This window comes from Uloborus diversus, chromosome 3 (genome assembly GCF_026930045.1).
Source record: "Uloborus diversus isolate 005 chromosome 3, Udiv.v.3.1, whole genome shotgun sequence".
In the NCBI taxonomy this organism is placed as follows: domain Eukaryota; kingdom Metazoa; phylum Arthropoda; class Arachnida; order Araneae; family Uloboridae; genus Uloborus; species Uloborus diversus.
This window is the reverse complement of record NC_072733.1, coordinates 69575865-69601922: the sequence shown is the minus strand read 5'-3', so window position 1 is coordinate 69601922 and position 26058 is coordinate 69575865. Positions and strand designations below refer to the sequence as shown.

Here is a 26058-nt window from a genome sequence, read left to right as displayed (position 1 = left end):
TTTAGTTCAAGAAAAACGATAATTTCACATCAGGAGGGAGGGGGGGGGGGGCATGGATTTTTTTTATTCAAGGGACTTCCTTTAAATTCTTAGCACAGGAATCGCCATGCAGATACTGGTAGTAAATAAATAAAAAAATTTAAAAACTTATTTTAAATGAAGCATGCAGAAAAATAAAGATTAACAAATGCAATGAAGAATTATGACTACTTAATTCTAAAATTATATTACTTAAAATGTTTTATTTACCGATTTTATACTTTGCCTTTGTTTTGAAAAATGCAATCTGTTTACATCTGATATGAGAATCAATTTTATTTATTTTTTTAAATTAAAACCATTATTTCATATTAAAGCCAATATTCAGTGCTTTGATTCGATTTGTACTACAACTTTGTCGATAGGTATTAATCAGTCATTGGAAAAACTACATTTTTTGTTGCAGGAAACTACAACTGCTTTATTAAAACTACTTTTTAAATGTAGTGACTACAAACTACTTTTGAAATGTAGTGACTACAAACTACTTTTGAAATGTTGTTGCTACTTAGCTACTTTAAAAAAATAAATAGATAAATAGCATACACTCACACAGTTTGAGGATTGAACGAACCAATTCGATAAGTTGCTCAGATTAACAAATTAGCTCATTTGAACATGAAATATTACTAATTATCTATTTTTTTTCTTTTTTTAAAATCATTTTAACGAATATTTGCTTCAAGAAAAGATTAAAAAGTTAAAAGAATCAAATTTTTACAATTCAACTGCTTGAAAATTGCAAATAGAAGCAGTCATAATTCGATTGAAATTTTGACAAACATATACCTAAAATTGATTTGATGAGGAAAACAAATTTAAACAGAAGAAAAAAACATTTTTTTAAAAATAGAAATTAATTTTATAGGAACTTATATTTTGTGGGATCTAACTAATTTTGAGCTTTAAGCTACGGGTCCGAACTTGGACACCATCCCCTTTCTTACGCCACAGATAAAATGTTTTTCTTTAATGTAATTTAAAAGCAGTTTCCAAAACTACTTTTAAATTATTAATCAATATCAGAAGCTACAAACTACAACTTTTTTTCAAATTACACACTACTCTACTTTTTTGAAAAAATAGTGCACTACATTACAAACTACTAAAAAATGTAGCTACTAAAGTAGCGTTGCTACTTATAACGTGCTACTTCCAACAACTGGCATTAAATGATATGCTTATCATAGGTCTCTAAAATGCAACTCTAAAATAATTTTGTAAAAATAAAATCTTAAAAGCCATTTTTAATGTTTTTGATATAATTACTTTTAAAATCGTGATCTTTTTGTTTTTGTTTTTCTTTCACTATGGGAATCGTTTTTTTTTTTTTTTTTTTCGAATTTTTGATGTTTAATACACTTTGTCAAGAGGTAAACAAATATATATTTTTTTTATTTTTGTTAAAATCACAGGATGTATAAGTTCTAAATGAAATGCTGCGCTCTTAACGAGTATCACTTGTCAAAAAGTTCAATACTGAACATCTGTAAAGAATTTAATTTTATTAATTTATTTTGATTCAATAATTTAAATACTATACATATAACATCTCCAGTTCACGTTACCAGAATTAGCATGACTAAACCTTTTTCAAAGATTTGGATTACCAAGCTGCAGAATGGTTTCAAACGAGATCCAAGCGTCCTGGAGTAAAGGAAGTTGGACAAAGGATTGCATCATTCTTATTCTTTGTGTCTCTAAAGGGGTTTACCATTATCTCCCCTTTTGACGGAGGTGGAAATAGGGTCAAACGAAATGGCGTGAGAAGGGGGCGAAAAGTTTTAGGTATGTGTTTTGTGCTTCTCAGGACTTAGATTTTCTTACATCCCCCCGCTCTAGATTGAAAGTGACAGTAGATAAGTTTCACTGAATCAATCCTAACCCCTGAAAGAAATAATGACGGGTGAGAGAAATTTTTGAAAACATTTCTTGAGTTGCTTCAAGACAATAAACTACGGTTTTTCCGGAAAAATTAAATCCGACTTCAAAACATATTTGACACAAGGTTTTGATTAAACTCTTCGACATAAGAATGAAAAATAATATTAGATAAATACGAAAAGTCAAGGGGGAAAATAATGTTTCGTTACATCAAGGTTTTCGAGATATCGAGAAAGAGGCTCAAACAGTACATAAAATGTTTACTTAAAAAATTAAACGTAGGTACTTGAAAACGTTTCATTTACATTCAGAAGACATGCAGTGAAATCCCGTTACAGCTAAATTCAAAGGACCGCAAATTTTATTTGTTACATCGGAAATTTCGTTGTAATGGAATTCAAATAATATTATGGCAATTAAATAGGGACTGAAAATTTAGTTTGTTGAAATGGAATTTCATTGCAGCGTAAAATAAAAGCATCAAATTGAAAAGCAGAACAGTTAATTCTTATTGTATGTATTGCATTAAAATGAGAGTTATTTATCAAAAATCTTTAATCTTTTAGTGTAAACAACATTTAATATAATCATTAGTTTAAGCTAAGTTAAAAGAAAAATTGAAAGAAACAAAGCAACTTACCATGGTTTTGTTGATAAAATAATTTCTACAGATTTATTTTTTTGATTAGAAGAGTTTGTCCGACTTTTCCCTTTGGTGTGATTTTTTTTTGGACTCTCAGGAAAAGGAGACCATTCCAAATCACTGAAGCCTAAAAAAATATACCAATCTATACTGAGCATTTCTAAAAGAATGAAATCTTTACTAAGGAACTAAAACTTATTCTGTAAAATATTTTCTTACCAATTGCATTATCTTCTTCAAGAATTTGGGACACAAATGTATCAGATATTGGCAACAGAGTATCTAGGTCATCTAAGCTAAAACCTTCATAGTCAGATGAATTAGAACTGAAATCATTTGGAGTAGTAGAATAACTTGATAGCTTACTATCTTCCCTATAGGTAAATAAAATCTACTTAAATTGACAATGAACTGTTGTGTTCAAATTTACATGTATAAATCGCATTAAGAAAAAATTAATATATGGTCTCATACAGCTACCCTGCAGGACCTTGCGTGTGCTGTATAGCACGTGACTTCTACCAGGTTAAATGATTAGATTTCCCTTCACAGACAAACCAGAAATATTACCTTGTAAAAGATCAATTTTTACTTCATCATGCCTAGAAGCGACATTCGAGAAAAAAAAACATATAGGAAAATATAGGAACTTTTACAAAAATAAAGGAATTATTTGAACACCGGTCACACCAAAATTTTCTCAGAGAATAAAAACTTGATCAAATTAAAACATTACTCATATTCTGATCTGCAATTCTGCAAATATAACTTTGGAAAGGTTCTTTTTTTCCATGGAAGAATAGATTTGCTATGGTAACTTAAGCATCTTTTTTGTGATTGGTGTGACAGTGAAACTGTATAACTTTATTTATACTAAAAATCTCGTTAAATATTGTAATGGAAAAATTAAGTAAACAAATGTCACAAAGGGCAAATAGGGGAGGTGGGGCACAGTGTTCCGCTTTTTTATTAATCATTTTTTATTTCATCAAAATATTTAATGAGCAGTTCGATTTTCTACACTATGTTTCACTAAACACTTCTTAACACTATCTTATTCTCTTTTGTGTGTAGAGTGAAAAATATAAAGTTTAAGATAAACACAAAACATATTGAGCAAAATACAAAGCCATTTTTTAATATAAGATTAACTTTTTGCATCAATTGGCATACCATATAATGCATAATAACAAAAATCAACACCCGCCGATCATAGGCCAATGCCAATAATCATCAGCTTTTTTTTTCTTTAGCATATTAAAGGATGTTTATACATTAAAATTTTCATTTTCTAGAAAGTAATTTTTAAAAATTCATAGTTTATTGCACATTTTATATTACTTTCATTTTCATTAATTTACATTGAGATAAGCATCCAATTCTGTTTTTGGAAATTTACATCTACTTTCATCTTGCAAACAACCAAATACGACGACTAAGTCAAAAAAAATTAAGATAAGTAGATCTTTGAAATTGTAGCATAAAAGCAGTCATAAATAATCTTTAGCACAGAAGCGTCTAAATCAATTAGAATAAAAAATTCTAAAAATTTTTTTGCATTTTTCCAAATAATAATTACGAATTATCCAAACAAAAAAAAAGGCATATTCTGAGTCATTTTCAATAGTTTGCATTTCAATAAACATACAATGCCGTTTTCGGAAACCTAGGCACTTAAAAAGTCTTGTTGTACTTCCATAGTGGGAATGATCAACTACGCTAAAAGTTAACGATTTGCAGCACATTTTGCGTTACTTTCAGTATTTAGCAGTTAAGGAAAACATCCAATTCTGCTTTGTTTTTGGAAACTTAGCATTTAAGCATCTTGTCTACTTCCATCTTGTGAATGACCGAAAATGGTGATTACATTTACCACGTAGCTTAAAAGACTTTTCGTTCAAAAAATGGTTTTTCCCGATCGACCCTCTCATCCTCAGGCTTGTGCTTCAGAAGCAGTAAATTGTTTTCTCCCCTGTTGAGTTTGTGCATAATTCCTATTCATCCTAGGATTTTTTTTTCTCGGGAACTACTGAGGACCAAAAATGGCGACTGCAGATTTTTTTTTCTGGGTAGCCACTTTTTTTATTGCTAGCATTTTCCCTCAAAATTTTAAATTTTTTTTCAGGAGACATTGATAAAACAAAGATTAGATCTCATAGTACAAAATTCCCGGGGAAAAATTGGAAAATAAAAATTCTGAGCCCAAATTTTAAAATTCCCCGACTTTTCCCTGACCTTTTTAACCATCTCATTTTCCCTGACAATTTCAGATTTTCCCGGAGCGTACGAACCCTGATTTACAGCAGGATTCACCGACAGAGACCGTTCCATAGTCTGTAAAGTTGTTTAATTTACATAGTTTGAATTTTCTTTATATGCATTCAGGCTGTGTAAAAAATAAAATCATACAGTCATAATAGAAGCAGTCTCCTTTTGCAACTGTTTACTCATTTGTCTTTAGCATACTATGCTCATCACAATTTCAAGAAGAGATAGTTATTTTTTAGATTAATTTAGCACAAGATTCGGAAGAAACAGAAATAAAGTGTGGGGTTTTTTTTTAAAATTTCTTCTCTTTTTTTTCTTAAATTAATGTTAGTAGTTGTAAAAAAAATTCTGCAGAGCCAAAAATTTTCTGTGAACATGGTTCGCTCGTTCATCTGTATTTGCAAGACTGATATATATACCAAAAAAAAAAGTGCTGCTGCTTTAAATAGTAATCCTGGTTGAATGAAAATGCAGTCGACGCTCATTATAATGACCAGTGGTAAAGGTCCCAACTTTATGTTAATTTGCTTTCGGTACATCGATCGTCCTGTATCGTCTACTAATACAGTGACCGAATTCAGCGGACACTATTTCCGGTGCTTTTTCCAATAAAACAAATAAGTTGAAAGACCCATATTATTATTTATGACATAACTGCATGTTAGTTTTCAGTGTTCAATCCAACTATGAGAGGAGGTGGAGGAGAATTAAACCTCCACCACAGCACAGAAAAAATAAAGGGTAAAAAAAAGTGAAATTTCCGGATTCCTAAGGAAAAGGGGTTGACATGTTGGTAGTTTGGTGTTTGAATCATGTGGTTTTTAACAGTTTATTTCTGCACTTGAAGAAGGTGAAGAATGCAAAGTGGATATTCTTACAGCTTTGCACCTCTCTAAAGCAGCACGGAATGAAGTCTCAGAAAAGACCAACAAGAATTCTTTACATCATGCAGATATTTAAAAGGAAACAGAATCTACAGCTGAAGTGACTGGTAGGGTATTTTATTGGTAGGTTGATTTCGTAATTAACTCGTTTATCTTAAGAGAATTTTGTTCTTAAAATTGGAATAGAAAAAGAACCACATCGAATTTTCGAAAAATCGCTTCAAGGTGCACACCCCCATGCTATAAACTAACTTTGTGTCAAATTTCATGAAAATTGGCCGAATAGTCTAGACGCTATGCGCATCACTGAGATTCTGACAGACAGAGATCCGGACAGACTTTCAGCTTTATTATTAGTAAAGGTACTTCGCTAGTATCTGCAAAATGATCAGAAAAACTGTCTAAATCGTTGTGTAAGTAACCAGTCACATTATACCTAAAGCGTCTGCAATTATCAAGAATGCTTTCAGGGGTCTGGTCCGTTTTTTGTGAAAAATCAAATAATTTTGTGAAAAATCAAATACTTTTGTGAAAAATCAAATAATTTTGCAAAAAATTTTTTTTTTCGCAAAAACGAAAGTTTAGACTCTTGAGATTGTGGAAACTGCATCATTGATACTTTAAGTTGAGCGTTTTCCCTCTTTTCTGTTGAGAATATCATTCTTTAGTGCTTTTCTAGTATTTGGGGGGGGGGGAGAGGCATCGCTCACTGGGAGATGGGCACCCCTCAAGTATCAATATTTATCTACCATTCTACATCATGTTAAATTATACTAGAAATGTTATTTGTATAGTATTTAAAACAACTGTAAGAAAAAAAAATTCAGTCAGGGGTTCAGCATTTAAATTTTTAACCCAAGACACTGTTTAAGAGCACAGAGTTTCGTTTAAAACTTATAAATTCCATGATTTTTACAAAAATAAAAAATATTTTATTTGTTTACTTCTTAACTAAGCGTACTAAACATTGAAAATGCGAAAAATCAGATTCCCATAGCGGATGCAAAGAGATTGCAATCTTCAAAGTGAAGGCATCAAAAGTATAAAAACGGCTTGTAAAATAAATATTTTGGATAAAATTATTTTAGAATTGCATTTTAGAGCCCTATGATAAACATATCATTAATATTTGGACACAGTTGAAGCAAAAATAATAATAATAATAAATAAAATAAAAAATAAACGATCGATTCAGCATTTTAATTATTGACTCATAAAAGAAAATGGAATAGGGAAGTTGTAACCCATTAAATGTTCATATTTTGGCTATTGGATATTGTTAATTGACCCTCAAAACTAAAAAATTCACCATCACCGAATTTTAAAACACTGTGGTTGATTTTTAATGAATTTTTAAAAATCCACGCGCAAAAGTGCGCTCTTCTGAAACGTCACGAGCCTACGTCACAGGGCGCGAATGGGCAGTCTTCCGCCGAAGATCCTCTGTTTTCGCTAGGGACATTTTAAGTGCGCTGATATTTTTATTTTTTAGAAATTCAATAATCCTTTTGAACACACTACGGAGACCGGATTCGTTAAAGCACAATCTAAATAATCTTCCTCATGTAACATCAATGATGATATTCGAATATTTCCGAGAGGATGAGAGGTGTAATGTTCCAAAAACGCGAGGAGTTAAATGCCAGGAGATAAGCCTTTTACATTTCGTCTTCGAAGTCGAATGCGTGACCTTCGGCTTCTCCCCTATCGGAAGAGCGCATGACGTCACTTCCTATGCCATTTGACGTCACAAGTGCTTGAACTTTAAAAATTAATTTAAAAAAAAACTACTTATCGTATTGCAAAATTTTTTTCACCTATGATGTTCATACATGTTACTCTATCATGTAAAAATAAAATTGAAAAATCGAAAACTTCCCTATTCCGCTTTAAAAACCTGAAATAAGCTTTGCTACAAAAATAAAGAACCCTTTTCATTTATTTGCATCCTAATAAAGCGAAGTTAGCTTGAAAAAAGAATGAAATATGATTCTCATATCAGATGTAAAAAGATTTCGTTTTTCAAAATGTAGGCATCTATAGAAAAAAAATAATGGTTCGGTGTGATATTTACACAGAATTTTTTTGCATTATCAGTAACTGTTGCCAGATTCTTGTCCACTCAAATGGAATGTTTGACAAATCAGTCAAAGACATTTTTCTCTGAAGGCATTACAAACACTGAAAAAAGCATCTAATGTGCTTTGTTACATGATGCTAAAACCCAATGTGTAAGTAGAAGACGAAGAATATGAATAGGATTAAGATTTGAAATCTCTGTGTTATGTAAATATTTATCAATAAATCCACTTCATTGTCCATTTTTGTAAATTTTCTTCTTTTTTTCTTTCTTCCAAGCTATTATTTAATTAGAACCAGTTTTTATCAAGGTATTTAACGGGGGTGGGGGAAAAGCTTGCTAACCCTGATTTGTATTTCAAAAATATTACCAGTTTAGCATGTTTTACTTTGATTATAAATTCATTGGAATTCAAATTTCAGTAAAAGAAATAAAAGGAAAAAAAAATTAAAGAGAGAAAACAATTTTTCATTTTTCAAAAAATCAAAAATAAAGCACTGTGTATAAATAAATAAGAATTTTTGCTCAAAACTTTGCACTTTAAAGGACCCTTTTGCAACAGGTCAGTGAAATGAAGCACGTTAAAGCATTTTCAAGTGCCTTAAGACAAGTGCCCATGTGTTTAATGCTATTTGTAGTGTTGGCATCCTTTCCTCATATCCTTTGTAATTTTTGTAAAATAAAAAAAATTACAGGCCATGCAATATTGATTACACTGGTAAGCAAAGATTTTGACAAATGAAATATTTACAGTATTTTGAGGGTAAATATTGATGCTGATTTCAAATATCTAATCGGAATTTTTACATCACCCAGTTTATTTGTAATCATGGGCGTTAAATGATTTATGTTTCCTGTGTATATCACGTAATGATACAAATTCATAATTGGATGCCTCAACTGCCAAATCAATTAACTCCACTTTTGAAAAAAAAAAAAAAACCTCATTTCTGCTTTAATAGAGTTTTATCAAACCTTTGGGTGTGAATTTATATTAAAGTTTTGGTTCAGTAGATTTCTGACCACGTAATGGCAGAAAATGTAACACGAGGGTCCATTCACTTCTATGAAAAACACCATCTTCTTCATTACTTTTCTCGACTTTTTGATTTATGGAGTTAATTGATTTGGTAAGTGAGGCATCCAATTAACAATTAAAATTGTGTCATAAAAACAAGAAAAGTGAAGGTAGTCATGTTTGCTGGTACTGCAGTCAAGGTGGTTAGTGTTAATGGCACCCATTTTCGTAGGGCTGCGAAAAAGCCGGCCTTTTTTAGAAAAAGGCCAGGCTAGCCGGCTTTTATTAAAAAAGCCGGTCTTTTTTGGCCTTTTATGAAAAAAAGCTGGGTTTTTTTTGGCTTTTATAAATCATGTACTATATTCTTTATAATAATAATCTCTACACATAAGATAACAAATGTCAATTTAATTAATAAAACAATACGTTTGCTGAACGTAAAATTAAAAAAGGAATATATTATACAACCCAAATTCAAAATAATAGAATATCAGAACAGCTTGAACAAAACTTCTCTTTGACTTGGGAAAAACGAATGCAGGCAACTTAAAAAGAGTAAAACTCGTTATTCATGAATGGGTGAATCAATTTAAACAACTTTTCAGAAATTATTTCAACAACTTATGGATCATTAACACATTGGAAAAATAGATTTTTGTATATGGGTCAAAAAATTAGAATAATCTATTCATTCAATGTGAATTTCAAAAATTAGCAAAAATATTTGCATACCTGTTAACCGATAGTTTGTCACAAGTATGAAGCTTGGCATCCAGGAAATTTTACGCTTTTTTAAAAGCCTTTTATTGCTCAAAATGGGTTGTCAAGGTGATAAATAGGAAAAAAAAAAAGAAGTTACATATGGTATCATTTCTTAAAGTTAGAAAAAAAATATCCAACTCGATTCAAATGAACGTTTCACAATCTCTGGTAAGTAAGATTTTAATAAGGAATATAGGAGGACTGACCAATTGAAAATAACCGAAGCAAACGAGTCAGAGAAATCGTAACACCTGGCAGAGATGAACCCAAATTAAAGTAGATCGTCCAAAATAATCATTTAAAAATACTTCTTACGGCCATAAGTGTTGGAAACAGGGTTGGGTTTTTTGCCGGCACAGTGGAAAAAACCATGGCAAAAATGGAAAAAACGGCAAAAACCTAATTGCAAATAAAGTAGCATTATAGTGTTAATCAAGAAATAGTGACAATATAATATAAATAATGCACTTTAATATTTTAATTATGTCTCTCCATGTTACTTCTAATTTATAAGGTGAAAAACAAATAAAAAACAAATGTTGGGATAGCAAAACTTAAGATTTTAAATGTTTGCTAAAACAATTTTTTCAGAATGAGCCAATTCCTTCAATGCTAAAACAAATAATGTTTACTTAAACTTAGTAAATTAATAAAAAGATTGAATTCTAATTATATATATATGTATATTTAATTAATCACTTTTTTTTGATCCCACTAAGATTTTTAAGCTATTTAATTAATAACAGAATATTTACTTGAATATAGAAAAATATTAACTTTTCCTCACTAAAGAAATAATGCATTTTTTCTCACTTACTGGGAAAATGGGTAGCCAAGAGAAGAATTAAAAAAGAAGAAAAAAAAGCTGATAAATATGTGCATTCTATATTCACTCTACTTTTTAGTAATACTAGCTCACTCTACAGAAAATGGCAAAGCCTTTTATATAAAAGGAAAAAAAACTGCCCGTAAGTTGCTAACACAAAACCTATTTTTGCCACTTTGGCAAAAACTGGCAAAAACCTATTTTTGCCGGGCGGTAAAAACAATGGTTTTTTCCGCCCCCGGCAAAAACTTGCCAACCCTGGTTGGAAAGAATGTATAGTTATCTTATCCACGCCAACTAACTTGGACAATTGCATAAACTGCAGTTTTAATTGCGAATCTACAAGGCAAGATCAAGGATATAAAAAAAGCAGAAACGTGCACGATTCTCCTGGAGCAAACAGAAGCTCATACGGGGGCAACAAGGTTGGAAAAGTATTATATTCAATGATGAATCTTTTTTTGAAATATCTGTGAACAAAAAAGGCGTTCGGGTTTGACATTTAAAAAGAAAAGCGTATGAGAAATCTTGTGTAAGACGTTCTCTCCACTTTGACACATCCTTCTTAGTTTGTGGGTGCATAAGGGCTGCTGGAAATTGGGAAGTTTTATATATCTTAAAATAAACCAATGCGTGAATTCGGCTGTTTATCAATAATACTGCATGATACTTCATCTGAGGCACAGCAGTTACACATTTAGCAACACATTTTACCTTTCAGCAAGATTCTACTCCATGTCATATCTCTAAATCGACTCGTAGATTTTAATCAGAGAGGAATTTCAGTATTAAACTGGTCAAGCTACCAATCTCAATACGATCAAGATCTTGTTGTACCGTCAAATCTAAAGAAAGCGGTTCAAGACCTGGTGCCCACCAACAAAATTGAGCTTGTTGCCACATTGAAGAGGGTATGGAAACAGTGTCAGAAACGATTAATGTAAATAGGTGGTCGAATCCGAGTGAGAAAGGATTAAAACATTGAATCCAGCAAAAAAGGATGCATTCTAGTATTGATATTGTTTCTTTCCCCTTTAATTTGAATATTCTAATTTTTTGACTCAATGTAAATCTTCAATACTATAAACTTTTGGATTATTCTGCCTTAAGATTATTTTTAATTGAGTATATTTGAAATGAAATTCACTTTAAGGTCTAACAAAGGTGGCACGCTCATTTGAATACCTAATTTGCACTTATATTTGGTTAGAATAAACTTTTTTCCAAAAAGTGGGAAATATTCTATTACTTTGAATTTGGGTTGTATAATGTAATAGTACTAACCCTAATGGATATTTTCATATTTTAATATCAGGTATTAACTCTTTTGAAACTAGTTTAAAAATTATACTATAGCATGATTGATACACGTTGCTGCAGTATCACTAGCGAATAATTAGAATATAATTAGAAGAATTTAAAAAAAAAGACTGGACCTATTATTCTACTGGTATTTTACCCCAAAGCAGAATACTTTACAATGTTCTGCAACGTCACATATTCCACAAATTGGGTGCCAAAAATCAAAATCGTTTCATATAATTTTTTTTTAAAAACTTTTTTACTGGGCTGTTGCTAATTATTTTTGTGGAAATGAGAAATTTTCGGAAACATCACAAATTTCAACCAAATGACTAATTAAAGAATTTGGAAAATTATTTGAACATGAAAAATATACAATCAAAAAAAGTTAAACAAGGTGTCAAATCTAAATCGATTGAGATTCCCCGAAAATAGTTTATATGCTTTCTAAAATGCATAGAAAGAGCAATGATACAAAACTTTATAAAAATCCGAACCTAGGTGTCAAACCACATTTTTTTGGTCAATTTTACATGGCATGAAGGAGCAATTAAAATAATGTTACTAAATAAAGAAATTACTAAAATAATAAATGAGTCGAGTTTAGGTTGCATATAATAAAACACTTCAAAACTTTCTAAATAATTAAAATATTTTTTGGATGCAAAGGGATTGAAATCTCAAACAAGACACGCAATTTTCAGTGACAGATGTGTTTCAATGTTGGCATGTTTAAAACATACGTGTATGGCGAAATTGCAGTGGATCAAGATCAATTGGGAAAGTCCGACAAAGGACTTATCAAATTCAATATTTCGAGCTTTCCGCCAAATTATCGTAATTTGCGAGAATTTTAGATTTTCTTCTAATTTTAAGAAATCTGCAGAATTTCTGCAAAATTCTACCTTGAGTTGGAAGATATTTGCAGAAAATCTGCAGTTTTTGCAGATTTTCGGCATCGCGGTCTCTGCAGATTTTCTGCACCGCTGTTTCTGCAGAAATCTCACTGAAATTTCTGCAGAAATTTGACAGTTTTCCTCTCACATTTGAACAGAATTGTTCTGCAGCTCAGGCATCTGTTCTGCGACGTACGTTGCAAATTTAATAGTATTCTGCTTTGGGGGTATTTTATATTTTCAAAACTTCGTAAAGACTTTGTAACACTGATGCTGAATTTGAATACTTAAATCCAGAATTTCTACATATTAGTTCTTTAAAGTTAAAAAAACGCATCTTTAGAGGGCATTGTACAAGTAAATAAATTCTAGCTGATTAATGCTAGACACTTATGAGAGATTTTCCTGATGCCAAATACAGAAAGAAATGAACAATTTTTATCATTATTTTAGCATTAATCATGGACGTGATTATGCGCATTACTTCCAAACTTCAGTCTAGTGTTACATAAAAATCCATGGGTGATAGAGAAAACTGCTTACATATTTGAATTTAACACATTTTACATTAAGATAGGGTATTTTTCTCCATTTAACAGAAAAAAAAAGGTTTGTCTTATACACCATGAAAAAGAAACTCATATGAAGGGCTAGGGGGAAGAATGATCAAAGTCTATTTTTCTAAAACACTCTGGTTAACCTATGGGAACACTTAGATTATCACAGACAGTATTCAAGCAAAATATTATTCAGGCAAGAATCATCATAGTGAGTGAGTTTTAACAGGGAAGAATGAGGCTAACTTGGAAACGATTCAAGATTTCAAGCTCAAAATCTTAATGAGGGAAATTTGAGCATGGTAGACTATGATCATGCTTCCCCGTGGCCCTTCATATGTCAGTTATATTTAATCAGTCAAATTTATTTACGTTTTTTTTTTAAATATCAAGTCAAAATTTTACAAAGTAAGCCATGACATTACCTTTCTAGATCATACTCGATAGATTCAAGATCAATATTTGAAAATGTCTTAGCAACAGGCTCAAAATCATGAAATAGATCCAAGTCCCATGAACTGCAAACAAAAGAAATATTATTTTACGCTGTGTGAAAAGAAAGCACTAATTTAGAAACAAGGGTGGATGAAATTACATGTACAAAACATCTGAAAATTTACAAATAATCTAAATTCATCATTTTCTACGGTGTTTCATCGAATTACATGCTATGTAAAATTAGCAGTTAAAACAAAGAATTTACACCCAAATTTTCAAAAAGCATTCTTATTTTACTTAACTGACTAAATGTAGTTAAAAAAGGCTCTCCCATTCTTTTTCTGACACTTGTCATTTTAAATTGTATTGTGTTAAATATCATGAACTGGGGGTACCTTAAAATCTACAGTGTTTGTTGCTTGCCTAATATTACAGAAATTTGTTAGGAGTCTTTTAAATCTCATTTTTTGTGAGTGGGTGGCAAGGGCTCTTGTTCTAGAGGGATGCTGCATTATATTTGAGAGAGTGCGCCATTGTTCAGGGGGGATGGATATCCCTCGACTTCTAGAACAGTTGAATTCTCAAATGGTTTCTGCGCAGGTGCACTATCTATAATGTCAGTTTCGATTCAAAGCTAATGATAAGCCTAGTAGCACAAACAGTGCAATAAAGTTGAAAACTGGGAAATTTGGTTAGTAGCCAGTGGCTGGTAGACTCAGTTTTGTTAGTGGCCACTTTTTAATGTTAGTAGTCAATTCTTAAAACTGCAACCATGTTTTAAATTTTTATTAATAATGAAAAAAAAAGTATCATCAGAATATCGTCCACATGCAAGAAAGGCAACACAAAAAGCATAAATTTTACAGTAGAGAAAAAAAAAACTTTTAGTACAGTGCAAAACGAAAAAGTTTGGTTTTAGAGCATTAGTAAATCATTTTGCAAACCATAAGGACCTTTATGATGTTTTTCCTGTTGTAAGCAACATCTCAAACTGTTACATATTTTTAAATAAACCGCAAAATGTGTGTTTTGAGTTGTGTTACTTTTTTTTCCATCACTCAATCGCTGAGCAGCGATTGCAAGGCAGGTTCAAAGTGCAAATGACAGTACTATTCCAGGCCCCACAATGTAGGCCCGTAAAATATTTTAAGTCCAGAGATTTTCTCTTTAGAATCTTGATCTGTAGGTGTTCTAATGTGAGAATATCTTGGGTAGACATGTTGAATCCTGCGCGAAATAATTTTACAGGCCACCAAAGATAGCGGCCATTTTGGTTCACTTGCTCATTATGTTTTTCGCAATGTGCATATCTATAAATTTAATTTTAGTTTTGAACTGAGATTTTTTGAGCCCAGAAAGTTGATTAATGTAATAGTTATGTAAGAAAAGTCGCTCTGGTTTTTTCCACAATTTACTTGAGATATGTCTGACGTTTTTTGTATAACATTCTGGTTACTAAAAGTGTACAAAAATTAATAACTCTTAATGAAACCAAACTATTTTAAAATGTAAAATCTTTTATGCACATCAATATTTTTCAAGGTCCCCAGCGCAGCCAGCAATACCTTCTGGAGTGGTTTTTTTTAATGAAAAAACCTTCTGAATGAGTTTTTTCGATCAAAAATACCTTCTGAAAGGGATTTTTTGATCAAAAATACCTTTTGAAGGGGATTTAATGAGAGAATTCTGAAGGGGAAGGTAAATTTGTTGTTTGTTGTAAAAAAAATAGAATGGTAAATTCAATGCTGTGAAGCCAGAGATGAAGTTGGAACAAACGATTCAACGGTCACAAAAAAGTGCTGGAGAAATTGCAGGGCAGACGAGAAAAAGTATGTTGCCGAGTGGCATTTAGAGTATCATGAAATTTTAATGATATGCAATGTGTTTCGTGGTCTTACTAGTTCTCACTTAATGGATCACCGTGAGACTGTCCCGCATCATTATTTTTATAGGCAATTGTAGCCAGTATTTTGATGAAAATGTCAAATGACTTGTTGTGATTTTATCTATCAACATATAAATCCCTATGAGATTTCTGAAACAGAGCAACTTGACAGCTTTCTCACTAAACAACTTGTGAATGGTAGTGTTAAGATTCGCCTTCTCAGCATTATGAATCATTGATCAGAACAGTACCGCTAGTTTAGGCTGGATAAATTTTATTTCAAAAATTGTCTGATTTACTTCCCAAAGTCAACCTACCATGCTTTGATGCACACAGTTCTTCATAAAATATCACTTTTAAGCTAATGGGAAAGAATCGACTTTAACAAGGGTGCAGAAACATGGAAATAGCAAAAGAAAGGGGAGAATGCATAAAAAATATTTTAGCTCATTACTTGTTTCCAACGAACACATTATGTGATAGTCAGGAGCGTGCCCAGAAATTTTGGGCCCCGTCACAAATGACTTTTCTGGGGCCCCTTCCATATTGTTTATCCATATATTTCACCCTTAGTTCTAAAAATATTGGACCCCCTTCAGGCTCAGGCATGGGACAACAGGTCTCTTCTCCCCCCCCCCCCCCTTTGTGCACGCCCCTTGTGCTGATGATTCACCTACCAAGCTACATTGCAGAAATATCTGCTGCCAGAACATTTTATATTTCGCAAAGTATCCTCAATAAAAACTTCCCTCGTTATATATTTCATGTCACAAGTCTGCTAAATGAAGAAAACGTTTGGCGAAATTATCAGCAATGTTCTGCACAAATTCATTTCTGTGTGCTCTTTTCATGTACTTCATGCTGTGTTCGATAGTTATTTGCAGCATTTTGTGAAATAATCTGAAAGGATGAGAAGAGAACCAACTAAGGGCACAACCAGGGTTGGCAAGTTTTTGCCGGGGGCGGAAAAAACCACGGTTTTTACCGCCCAGCAAAAATAGGTTTTTGCAACTTTTCGCCAAAGTGGAAAAAATAGATTTTGTGTTAACTTATGGAGTTTTTTTTCCTTTTATATGAAAGTAAAAGCATGAAAAGATTTTGATAAAATTTTAATTTAATTATTTTTATAGTTTAAAAAGAATTTAAGGTTTAACTTACTTTTAAAGTTATGGAGCATTTTTATTCCTAAATTTTTAAACATTAACGTAAAATTTTGGTTCGTAACATCTAAGACAAATAATTAACTTACAATGAAAATGTAATTAGCTTGTTTATTATAGCATTTTTTACAGAATAATAAATATCTATATAAAGTATACTTAATCAAGATACAACAATAAAATAAAAGAAATAAAAGTAATTAAAAAGCAAAATACACATTTCTTTAGATTGAAATATCACTTAAATCATCATAGTTTATACCATCTTCATGAAAACCTATTTGTTGTTTAAGCATGGCATAGCAATAAACTAGTTTCGTGAGAGAAGCAACTGACAAACGGTTTCGTATTTTTGATTGTACAAAAAAAAAAAAAAAAAATCTCTGTACTGCATGTAAATGCATTATTTCTTTAGTGAGGAAAAGTTAATGTTTTTCTATATTAAAGTGAATATTCTGTTATTAATTAAATAGCTCAAAAATCTTAGTGGGATAAAAAAAAGTGATTAATAAAATATATATGTATATATACAGTCGAACCTCCATACATCGAACTTCCACATACCAAAATTTTCTATGTATCGAAATCCCAGCAAATTTATATGTTCATTACACAGAAAAAGTGTTCCTATATATCGAAAAAATCTCTATATATCAAACAGTCGAACCTCCATACATCGAACTTCCACATATCGAAATTTTCTATGTATCGAAATCCCAGCAAATTTATATGTTCATTACACAGAAAAAGTGTTCCTATATATCGAAAAAATCTCTATATATCAAATTTTTTTTTCGAGACATTCGAAGATTTTTTTTTTCCACTTTAGACTTTGTCTCATGAAAAATGAAAGTTAGAGGAGAAAATTATGTTCACTAAAGCTTGCTACGAAACTCATAAGGAATCTGGGGCTGAGGGGTGTGTAGAAAGATCGTTGTTTCGTTCTGGAGTTCTTAAATTCCCTCAAGTATTTCAAATCTTAGTTGTAACCAGTAACATTGTAAAATCAGTTTCAAGTTATCCCTTTTGTCTGTTGATTATCATTCCTAGTCTTTTTAGCTGCAGTAAAAATCATTCAAGTTAAGTAGATTGATTTTTTACTTTCCTCTCGATTACATTGTCAAAACGAAAATCCCCTAATGTTATGGATCAAGTTGAATTGGCGAAAGTGAAGATGTATAAAGACGCAAAAATATGTAATTTGTTATTTTTTTAATGGTTAACTTTTATTTTATTCGATGCTCGTATAAATTAGAAATTGGGTTTCATACACGAAAATTAGCTTTAATTTTATTGTTTTAGGAGGTTTTTATTATAAAATAAGATTGTTTCTATATATCGAAATTTCTAAATATCGAATTTTTTTACGGCAATTTGCTACTTCGATATAAGGAGGTCCGACTGTATATATATATATATATAATTAGAATTCAATGTTTTTATTAATTTACTAAGCTTATGTAAACATTCTTTGTTTTAACATTGAACGAATTGACTCATTCTGAAAAAATTGTTTTAGCAAACATTTAAAATCTTAAGTTTTGCAATCCCAACATTTCTTTTTTATTTATTTTTCATCTTATAAATTAGAAGTAACATGGAGCGACATAATTAAAATATTAAAGTGCATTATTTATATTATATTGTCACTATTTCTTGATTAACAATATAATGCTACTCTATTTGCAATTAGGTTTTTGCCGTTTTTTCCATGGTTTTTTCTACTGTCCCGGCAAAAATACCTTTTTGCGGCAAAAAACCCAACCCTGGGCACAACAAACCTTGCTGTAATTGACAGAAAAACACTAGTACCTATGCAGGTAGAAAAATTCTGGTCTTCAATGCCAAATAAGGAAAATTTACAGTTATTAGCACGCAAGGAAATAGAAGAAATGTCCAAAAATGCTACATTTTCAGTGATTGCTAGCGGTTTAACAATTAGTGAAGAAGCAATCTGCAATACTTTTCATAGGAGATTTGAGACAGATCATTGAAGAGCTTAATTAGAATAACTCATTGATGCAGATCTACAAATTTTTCCACACACAGACTAGGCTGATAAAAATGGTTCAAAAAGAGTGGTTGCGGCATCAAATGATACAGACATCCGTCCGTGCAATAACATGCAATGCAAAAACAGATTGTAACAGTTTTTAGAAGTAACTAATCTTGTATTTTTCATTTATTGTGTTGTTGAAGAAACATGTATGTGATAAACACGAGTTTAAAATCAGTATTTTGGATTATTTATCAATTTTTGTCCACTTTTTAGTAACCAGAATATTCAACAACAAATGTCAGAGATATCTCCGTAAAATTGTGGAAACAGCTAGAGCGGCTTTTATGACATAATTAATAGACTTCCTACACTCCAAAAACTGCAGTTCAAAACTAAAAGTAAATTTGTAGAAACCCCGTTGCGAAAAACGTAATGAGCAAGTGAACCAAAATTGCTGTTTTCTTTGATGGCCTATAAAATTATTTTGCGCAGGATTCAACATGTCTACGCAAGATATTCTCATATTAGAACACCTACAGATTAAGATTCTAAAGAGAAATTCTCGGGACCTAAAAATTTTTACGGGAATATATTGTGGGGCCAGGACTATATGCTGCTACAGCTGAATTTCTCCCTCTAGAGGTGAGGAAAAGAAATATATCAGGGGTACACAGCTTGGGACAGGGTAAGGAGAATATGGTTTGATTGGGAATGCAAGTAGAGTGACTGAGCAAGAGTGGCGCCCGGGGCTGGCCATCGATGACACATTTTTTAATCGCCATTTTTGCAACTTCAATCGCCACCTGGCAGTGGCGAATCCAAGGGGGGTGGCAATGAGGCTGCAGCCGCCTCCAGACCAGACCTACTTTTTTATAGTCTTTTTTAAATATCTATGCACCTCAATGTAAAATATTTTAAAAAATGCTATAATTTCCTACATTTATCCTATATTTATCATTTAATTTGTTTTTGCCCTTTTTCTAATTGATACACGAATATGCAAAAGTAACAGGAATGTTAGTTTTCCTTCCGAATTTTGGTAATTTTTCCCTACCTGTTTCAAAAGTTTATTGATTTTCTCTCTAAAAGAAGGATAAGAGAAAAAAAGTGCAAACCTCATAAGTGCCTGTTTTTCTTTCTCTCTCCTCTTAATTGTCACGTTCAGAGTCCATTCTTGAAATTTTGTCAAATTTTCGCACTGCTTTCAACTACATATTTGTTTACGATTTTTCGGCTTTTCTTTCTTCTATTTCCCTTATACCATGTGCAATTTCCATGTGGTTTTTGCATGCATCATTAGAATGAAACTTTTTGCTTCAAAGTTTTTAGCAATCGAGTACGAAATGCATGACTTTTTTTTTTTGAAACGCACTGGCAATTAAATTTTAACATTTTACCACTGAATACTTAATTTTAGATGATTTCAAGTGTGATTCAGAAAACTTTATTAGCCGTTAATACCCCTTGATAGGAAATAATGATTAATGTAGTTTTTGATGAATGCCTTTGTTTACATTAGTGAACTTGGGTGGTGTCAAGAAGACATAAAATTTTAATGACCTCAGCCACCCCCAAAACAAAATCTTGGATTCGCCACTGCCACCTGGTAAGTGGCGACCGCTAATTTTCAGCTTTACAATGCAATGTTGAGATGTACGTTGCAGATTTTTAAGAAAAACTATTTCTCAGATAGGGACAAAGAAGGAAAAAATATATACAGTAAAATCCCTCTAATGCCGACACTAACAAGACGATTTTTTTTTTTGTCCGCAATAGAGGTGTTCACAGGACAGGGGTTTAATAATGTTATTTGCATTGGAAATGGTGAATCAAAAATTGTCCGCATTAAGAGGGTGTCCACTAGGAGGGGTTTTACTGTATACAGGGGTCTGTCCAGGATTTTTCACAGGGTCCGTTTTTTGTGAAAAATCAAATAATTTTGTGAAAAATGAATTAATTTTGTGAAAAATCAAAAAATTTCGCAAAAAAAAAAAAAAAAAAAAAAAATTTTTTTGTTAAAACGAAATTTTAGAATTTAGAGATGGCACAAAGTGCATCAATTAAACTTAAAGTTGAGTGTTTTCTTCTTCTATGACAAGAAAATCATTCTGGATTTTTTTTTCTGATATTTGGCGGGAGGGGGGGGGGGAGGCATCGCTCTTTAAAGTATCAATATTTAACTACAATTCTGCATTATGTTAAATTATACTAGATATATTTCTGAACAGTATTTAAAATAATTGTAACAAAAATATAAATAAATAAAACAAAATTCAGAATAGGGTTCAGCATTCAACTTTTTGACCCAAGACACTCTTAAAAAGCACAAAATTTCGTTTCTAACTTATAAATTCCGTGATTTTAACAAAAATAAAAAGATATTTCAATTGTTTACTTCTTAACAAAGCGTAATAATCATCAAAAATTTGAAAAATCGGATTCCCATAGCGGATGCAAAGAGATCGCAATTCTCAAAGTGAAGGCATCAAAAGTATAAAAACGACTTGTAAAAGAAATATTTTTGATAACATTATTTTAAAATTGCATTTTAGAGTCCTATGATAACATATCATTAATATCTGTGAACACAGTTGACCCCCCCCCCCTCAAAAAAAATAAAATAAAATAAACCTTCTATTCAGCATTTTAATTTTTGAATCATAACAGAAAATGGAATTTTGCTTTAAAAACTTGAAATGAGAGTTCTAACAGAAATAAAGAGACTTTTCATTTATTTAAATCCTAATAAAGCGAAGTTAGCTTGAAAAAAGAACAAAATAGGATTCTCATATCGGATGTTAAAAGATTGCATTTTTCAAAATGTAGACATCTAAAGAAAAAAAAAACGGTACTTAAAAGAGTTTACTTAAAGTTAATCATCCTTGTTAGCATCGAAAATTCAAAACTCATAACTTTCTCCCAAAATAACAATTAAACATCGCACCGCACCCACCGTAAAAACGCAAATATTGACAAGCCGACAAAATGATGAGAATATTTTCTAATCTCATTATAAAGGTTCAACGCCAGACGCTAAGTGGTGATATTTTTGAAGTTGGTAACCCTATGTGAAGCGATCATATTTTTTCCTCACCCTTACTATCCCTTTGCAGTTCTAAGTTCATTTCGCAGATATATATATTATTGTTTATTAAATCATGAGCGGAGAAAAGTGCTTACCAATGCCTTTTCAGAAATGTTTACAACAACACCGCTGCTAATTAGCTGTGATAAAACAAACAACCATTATATTTATTTGGCAGTAGCAATTATTTATCGCTTGCAGGAGCATTGCAAGAGTGCCGATTTTTTCTTTCTTTTTTTTTTCAAAATTAGCCGATTTTGTATAAGCTGATCCCTCTAATTTGACTTAAAAAAAGGTTCCAAAAATTATCGGTTTATACACAGAAATATGCGTTATTCTGCTTTCAGATTTGCTCTTTCAATAAACAATTTGTAACAGATCCGATCTTGTTTATCAGAATTTTGTGAAGGGTCCGTTTTGTTTGATCGGGATTTTGTGAAAGGTCCGTTTTGTTTGATCGGGATTTTGTGAAAGGTCCGTTGTGGTTGATCGGATTTCTGTGAAGGGTCCGTTAACGGACCCAAATATCCTCTGGCCAGACCCCTGGTATATATTTTAAGAAAAGATCACGTTAAATTCCAATGAACAATGATGCTCATCTTTATTTTTTGAGATTTATTCCGGGGGTAGCACCTAGCTGTAGAATTTATTTTTAAGCATTTGTAGGCTGATTTGAACCTTAAGAATAATCTAATATTCGTTTATCTAGCAGACTTTTTTTGGGGGTTTGCAATTTGCGTCCAAGAGAGCTGAAAGAAATTCTACAGCACGGATGATCAGTCTTTGCAACATGGAGGTAACAAAATCCTGGAAAAAAAAGTTTCCTGATAATTCCCTGATTTTACAATCGTGGCAAGCAGTAGATTTTAGTTTAAAAAATATGAGGAAAAACAGATTTTTACATCAGAATGCAAGAAAGAAAACAGTAAGATTAACACTCAAAATACTTGAAGACTAAACTTTTATAATTAAAAAAAAATCCGGTTCAACATTTAACTTGCAATATTAGAAAACTTGCACTCAAGATGATTAAGAGAATTTTCAATTAAACATTTCTGAATTAAAGTTTTAATAAAAATAAACATTTCATTTACAAGCCTTCTAACAAAGCTATATAATAATCAAAAATTAAAATAAATAATAATACAATTCCAAATAATGAAACAGAATATTAAAAAATAATGAAAATAAACAAGATTTGAGGTAGTTTTACAAAGTTTGATCATTTTTTGTTGGGTTTGATCTCAAGGCTTTGCTGGTTTGTAGCATAATTTAGGAATGCATATAAAGTTACGTTTGGCAAAAATAAAAAAATCTTTTGTGTCAAAATGAAAAATATCAGGGGGGAAAACTTCAGATATTTGGCAGTTTAAAATAAAATTTTCCCCTGATATCTTGAGAAATTTTTAAAATACCCTGTTTGAAGGGCGCCCATATGCAAAATTTTAAGGGGGGCTCAGATATTTTCCCCATAGAAACCGATTTCAGTACACATTAGTTATTAAAACAGGATTTGGAAGTGTGGAGGCCCCGGGGCAACGAAGGAGTGGAGGCCCTTAATCGGGGTTCGAAAAAATCACCATATTTTGATATATATGTATAAATCCGATATTTTCGATCAGCACTTTAATAGTAAATACATCCTGAAGTTACTGCCATTTATTTTTTATATTATTATTACTATAAATTATAGGGAAGAAAACATGTAAAATTTGCTGACCCATGAAAGTTAGGACATTTTGTAAAAATTTTACTGTGGGCAGGCTCCCTTTGTTGTGAAGGCCCCGGGGCAGTAGCCCCGCCTGTCCTCCTCTAAATCGGGCCCTGCATTAAAATTTGACATTTTTAATGACTTATTCATTAATAACTATAGAAGAAATGTTTTTACATTTTATTGCAAGAAAAAAATACTAAAAGCAAGGAAGTTTTAATTTCAAAGGCGGGGGGGGGGGGGGGGGGGGGCTCCCCCCTCCCCATATGAGCACACTTGCCCTGAATTTTTTCAAAAAATAAATTTCCCTGATTTTCAGGTTACGTTACCATTCTGTGCAATATTATAGTTCAGACAATTTGAGAGCGAACCTACTTGCCAATGTCATCCATGAAACAATATTAATAGAAGCTATTATATTGCCAAAAAGTCTTTGCGTGCAATTAACACTTCTGCTATGCTACACTTTAGCCATCCCTGCCTTAAAATAAATAATATTCATATACAGTAACCCCTCGTTATATCGCGCTTTTCGGGGGACAAAGGAAAAGAGCGATATATCCGAAAGCGCGATATATCGGAGGTCATTAATAATAGTCCAATACACAAGAAAATTAGTATTCGTTCTTTTTGACAAGATTTTCAAATGGTTTCGGTGTAGTTCACGAATGTACTATCCCACCTATTGAAATTTAAATAAGATTGAAATTTAAGTAAATTTTCAGTCAGAAAAATGAAAACATCAAATGGCGAATAAAGATGATCTTTCTGTGCTGCCGTGAGACAAGAGTGAGTATTCCAATACTCTCTTATTTCCAATAGACTTTCTAATCCGTTTGACTTGCTGTAGAAGGATGTGAAAAGTAAAAGTAACCACATTGATTACAGAAAACTCTTTTGCCCGTCTAGATTGTTCGTCCTTTCTTAATGCTTTAATGTTTCGTGAGACAGAAGAAAAGAGCGATATATCCGAATGAGCGATATAACGAGGAGCGATCTAACGAGGGGCTACTGTACCCTACGAATATTTTTGTCACAAAATGTTTTGCTAATAGTCATCATGAACGAGCAAAGCATTTTTCAACAACACAGCTTTTATGTATTGGGGTCTGACCAGAGGATATTTGGGTCCGTTAACGGACCCTTCACGAAAATCCGATCAAACAAAGCAAACTTTTCCCAAAATCCCGATGCACCAAAAAGGACTCTTCCCAAAATTCTGATAAACAAGAACGGATTTTTCACAAATTGCTTGCGTTCGATGAACCTCATTGGTTGCTAGCCGCAGCATTCTTGAGAGCTACCGGTTAACTGGTTGCTTCTGATGTCGTTTTATGAGCCTCACTGGTTGATCTACCGGTCGACCGCAACTCTAGCTGGTTGATGGAACCATGTGACATTTTTGACCAATTATAGGGTCAGGTGGGGTGAAATGGGGCGGATTTTGTCTATTTTTTAAAATGATGCCATTTGCAAACCCATAAACTTTGTTTTGTATTTTTTTTTAAATTTCTTCTTTACATCTGATTCTTCCCCTTTAATTTAAGTTGCTTTTCATTGAAATTTGTTGTCATTGACAATCTGAAAATTGCAATTAAAGTATCTGACCCATTCCACCCACGGTGGGGTGAAATGGGTTTTAATGGGGTGAAATGGGTCATTGCACTAGAAACATACAATAACTAAGAAATTATTACCAAAACACATACAATAGCTGAGAGAAATTGTTTCCAAAGAACCATTTATTTATAACATATTCAACACCAAAATAGTTTGAACTAAAACTCAAAAATATAATGTCCGCAACAATTGAATTCTGCTCATTCAATGTCTTCAGAATTTGACATCTAAAAACAATGTCTGTATCTTCCTACTCAGGAAAGATGTAGTATTTGCCCGAGTTGGCTTTTCGTAGAAAATTTACGCTGTTGTAATCTTGGTCATTGACTTTATGTCAAGTGATCAACAAATTCTTTTGATGATTTCTTGCCCGTGTATTAGACAAGAACCCACTTCCCAGGTGTTGGTTCTTGCATAAGTAACTCAGACATTTCTTCATCCAAGAGTTGGGTTTCATTCGGTTGCTGCTTTTTAGAAGATGTCTAGACTCTTGCTTTCGTGAGCAATTCTTGCTTTCTCTTACATAAGTGGCATGCCGATCTTTTTTCAAAATTCCTGGCTCACTCTATGCCAAGAGTGCCACAATTACATTTTTCAGAATAAGTCTTTATAAATACCCTAGCAACAATGATTGTATCTTTCTATCAAATGGGGAATCGTACTTTGTAGAGCTGAAGCAATACATTTTTCTTCTTCACTTAGCGTTGTACGTCTAACCAACCTTTTCAACTTTGTGCGCCGGAGACCCATCTCCTCGATGTTTCTCTTGGCATATTATATTTCCTTGCAGCTGCAGGAATTGCTAAATCACCTTCAACTTAAAATTAGTGCAGCCTCTAAATCATAGTCTGAATTTTTCTTTTCCCTTTTTCTTACATACACCCCAGGCATTTTCATTGAATAAATAAAAAATTTGAATTAGGAAAGAGTAGGTAGGTAATAGGTTGTAAATATGGATGGCAAGTTTAGCTTTTGAATTCTACACATTAATAATACATACT

At 32.1% G+C, this 26058-nt stretch overlaps 1 protein-coding gene across 1 annotated transcript in view; it reads right to left on the bottom strand.

Annotated features, from left to right (window-relative positions):
- The window catches only part of LOC129218259 (protein FAM199X-B-like), a 74185-nt gene that overhangs the window by 44103 nt on the left and 4024 nt on the right, over positions 1-26058 (bottom strand). Inside the window, exons 2-4 of the mRNA XM_054852487.1 lie at positions 13585-13677; positions 2786-2940; positions 2564-2693 (exon numbers count right to left, since the gene is read on the bottom strand). Of these exons, the coding sequence (XP_054708462.1) occupies positions 2564-2693; positions 2786-2940; positions 13585-13677 (378 nt within the window). The remainder of the gene's footprint in view (positions 1-2563; positions 2694-2785; positions 2941-13584; positions 13678-26058) is intronic.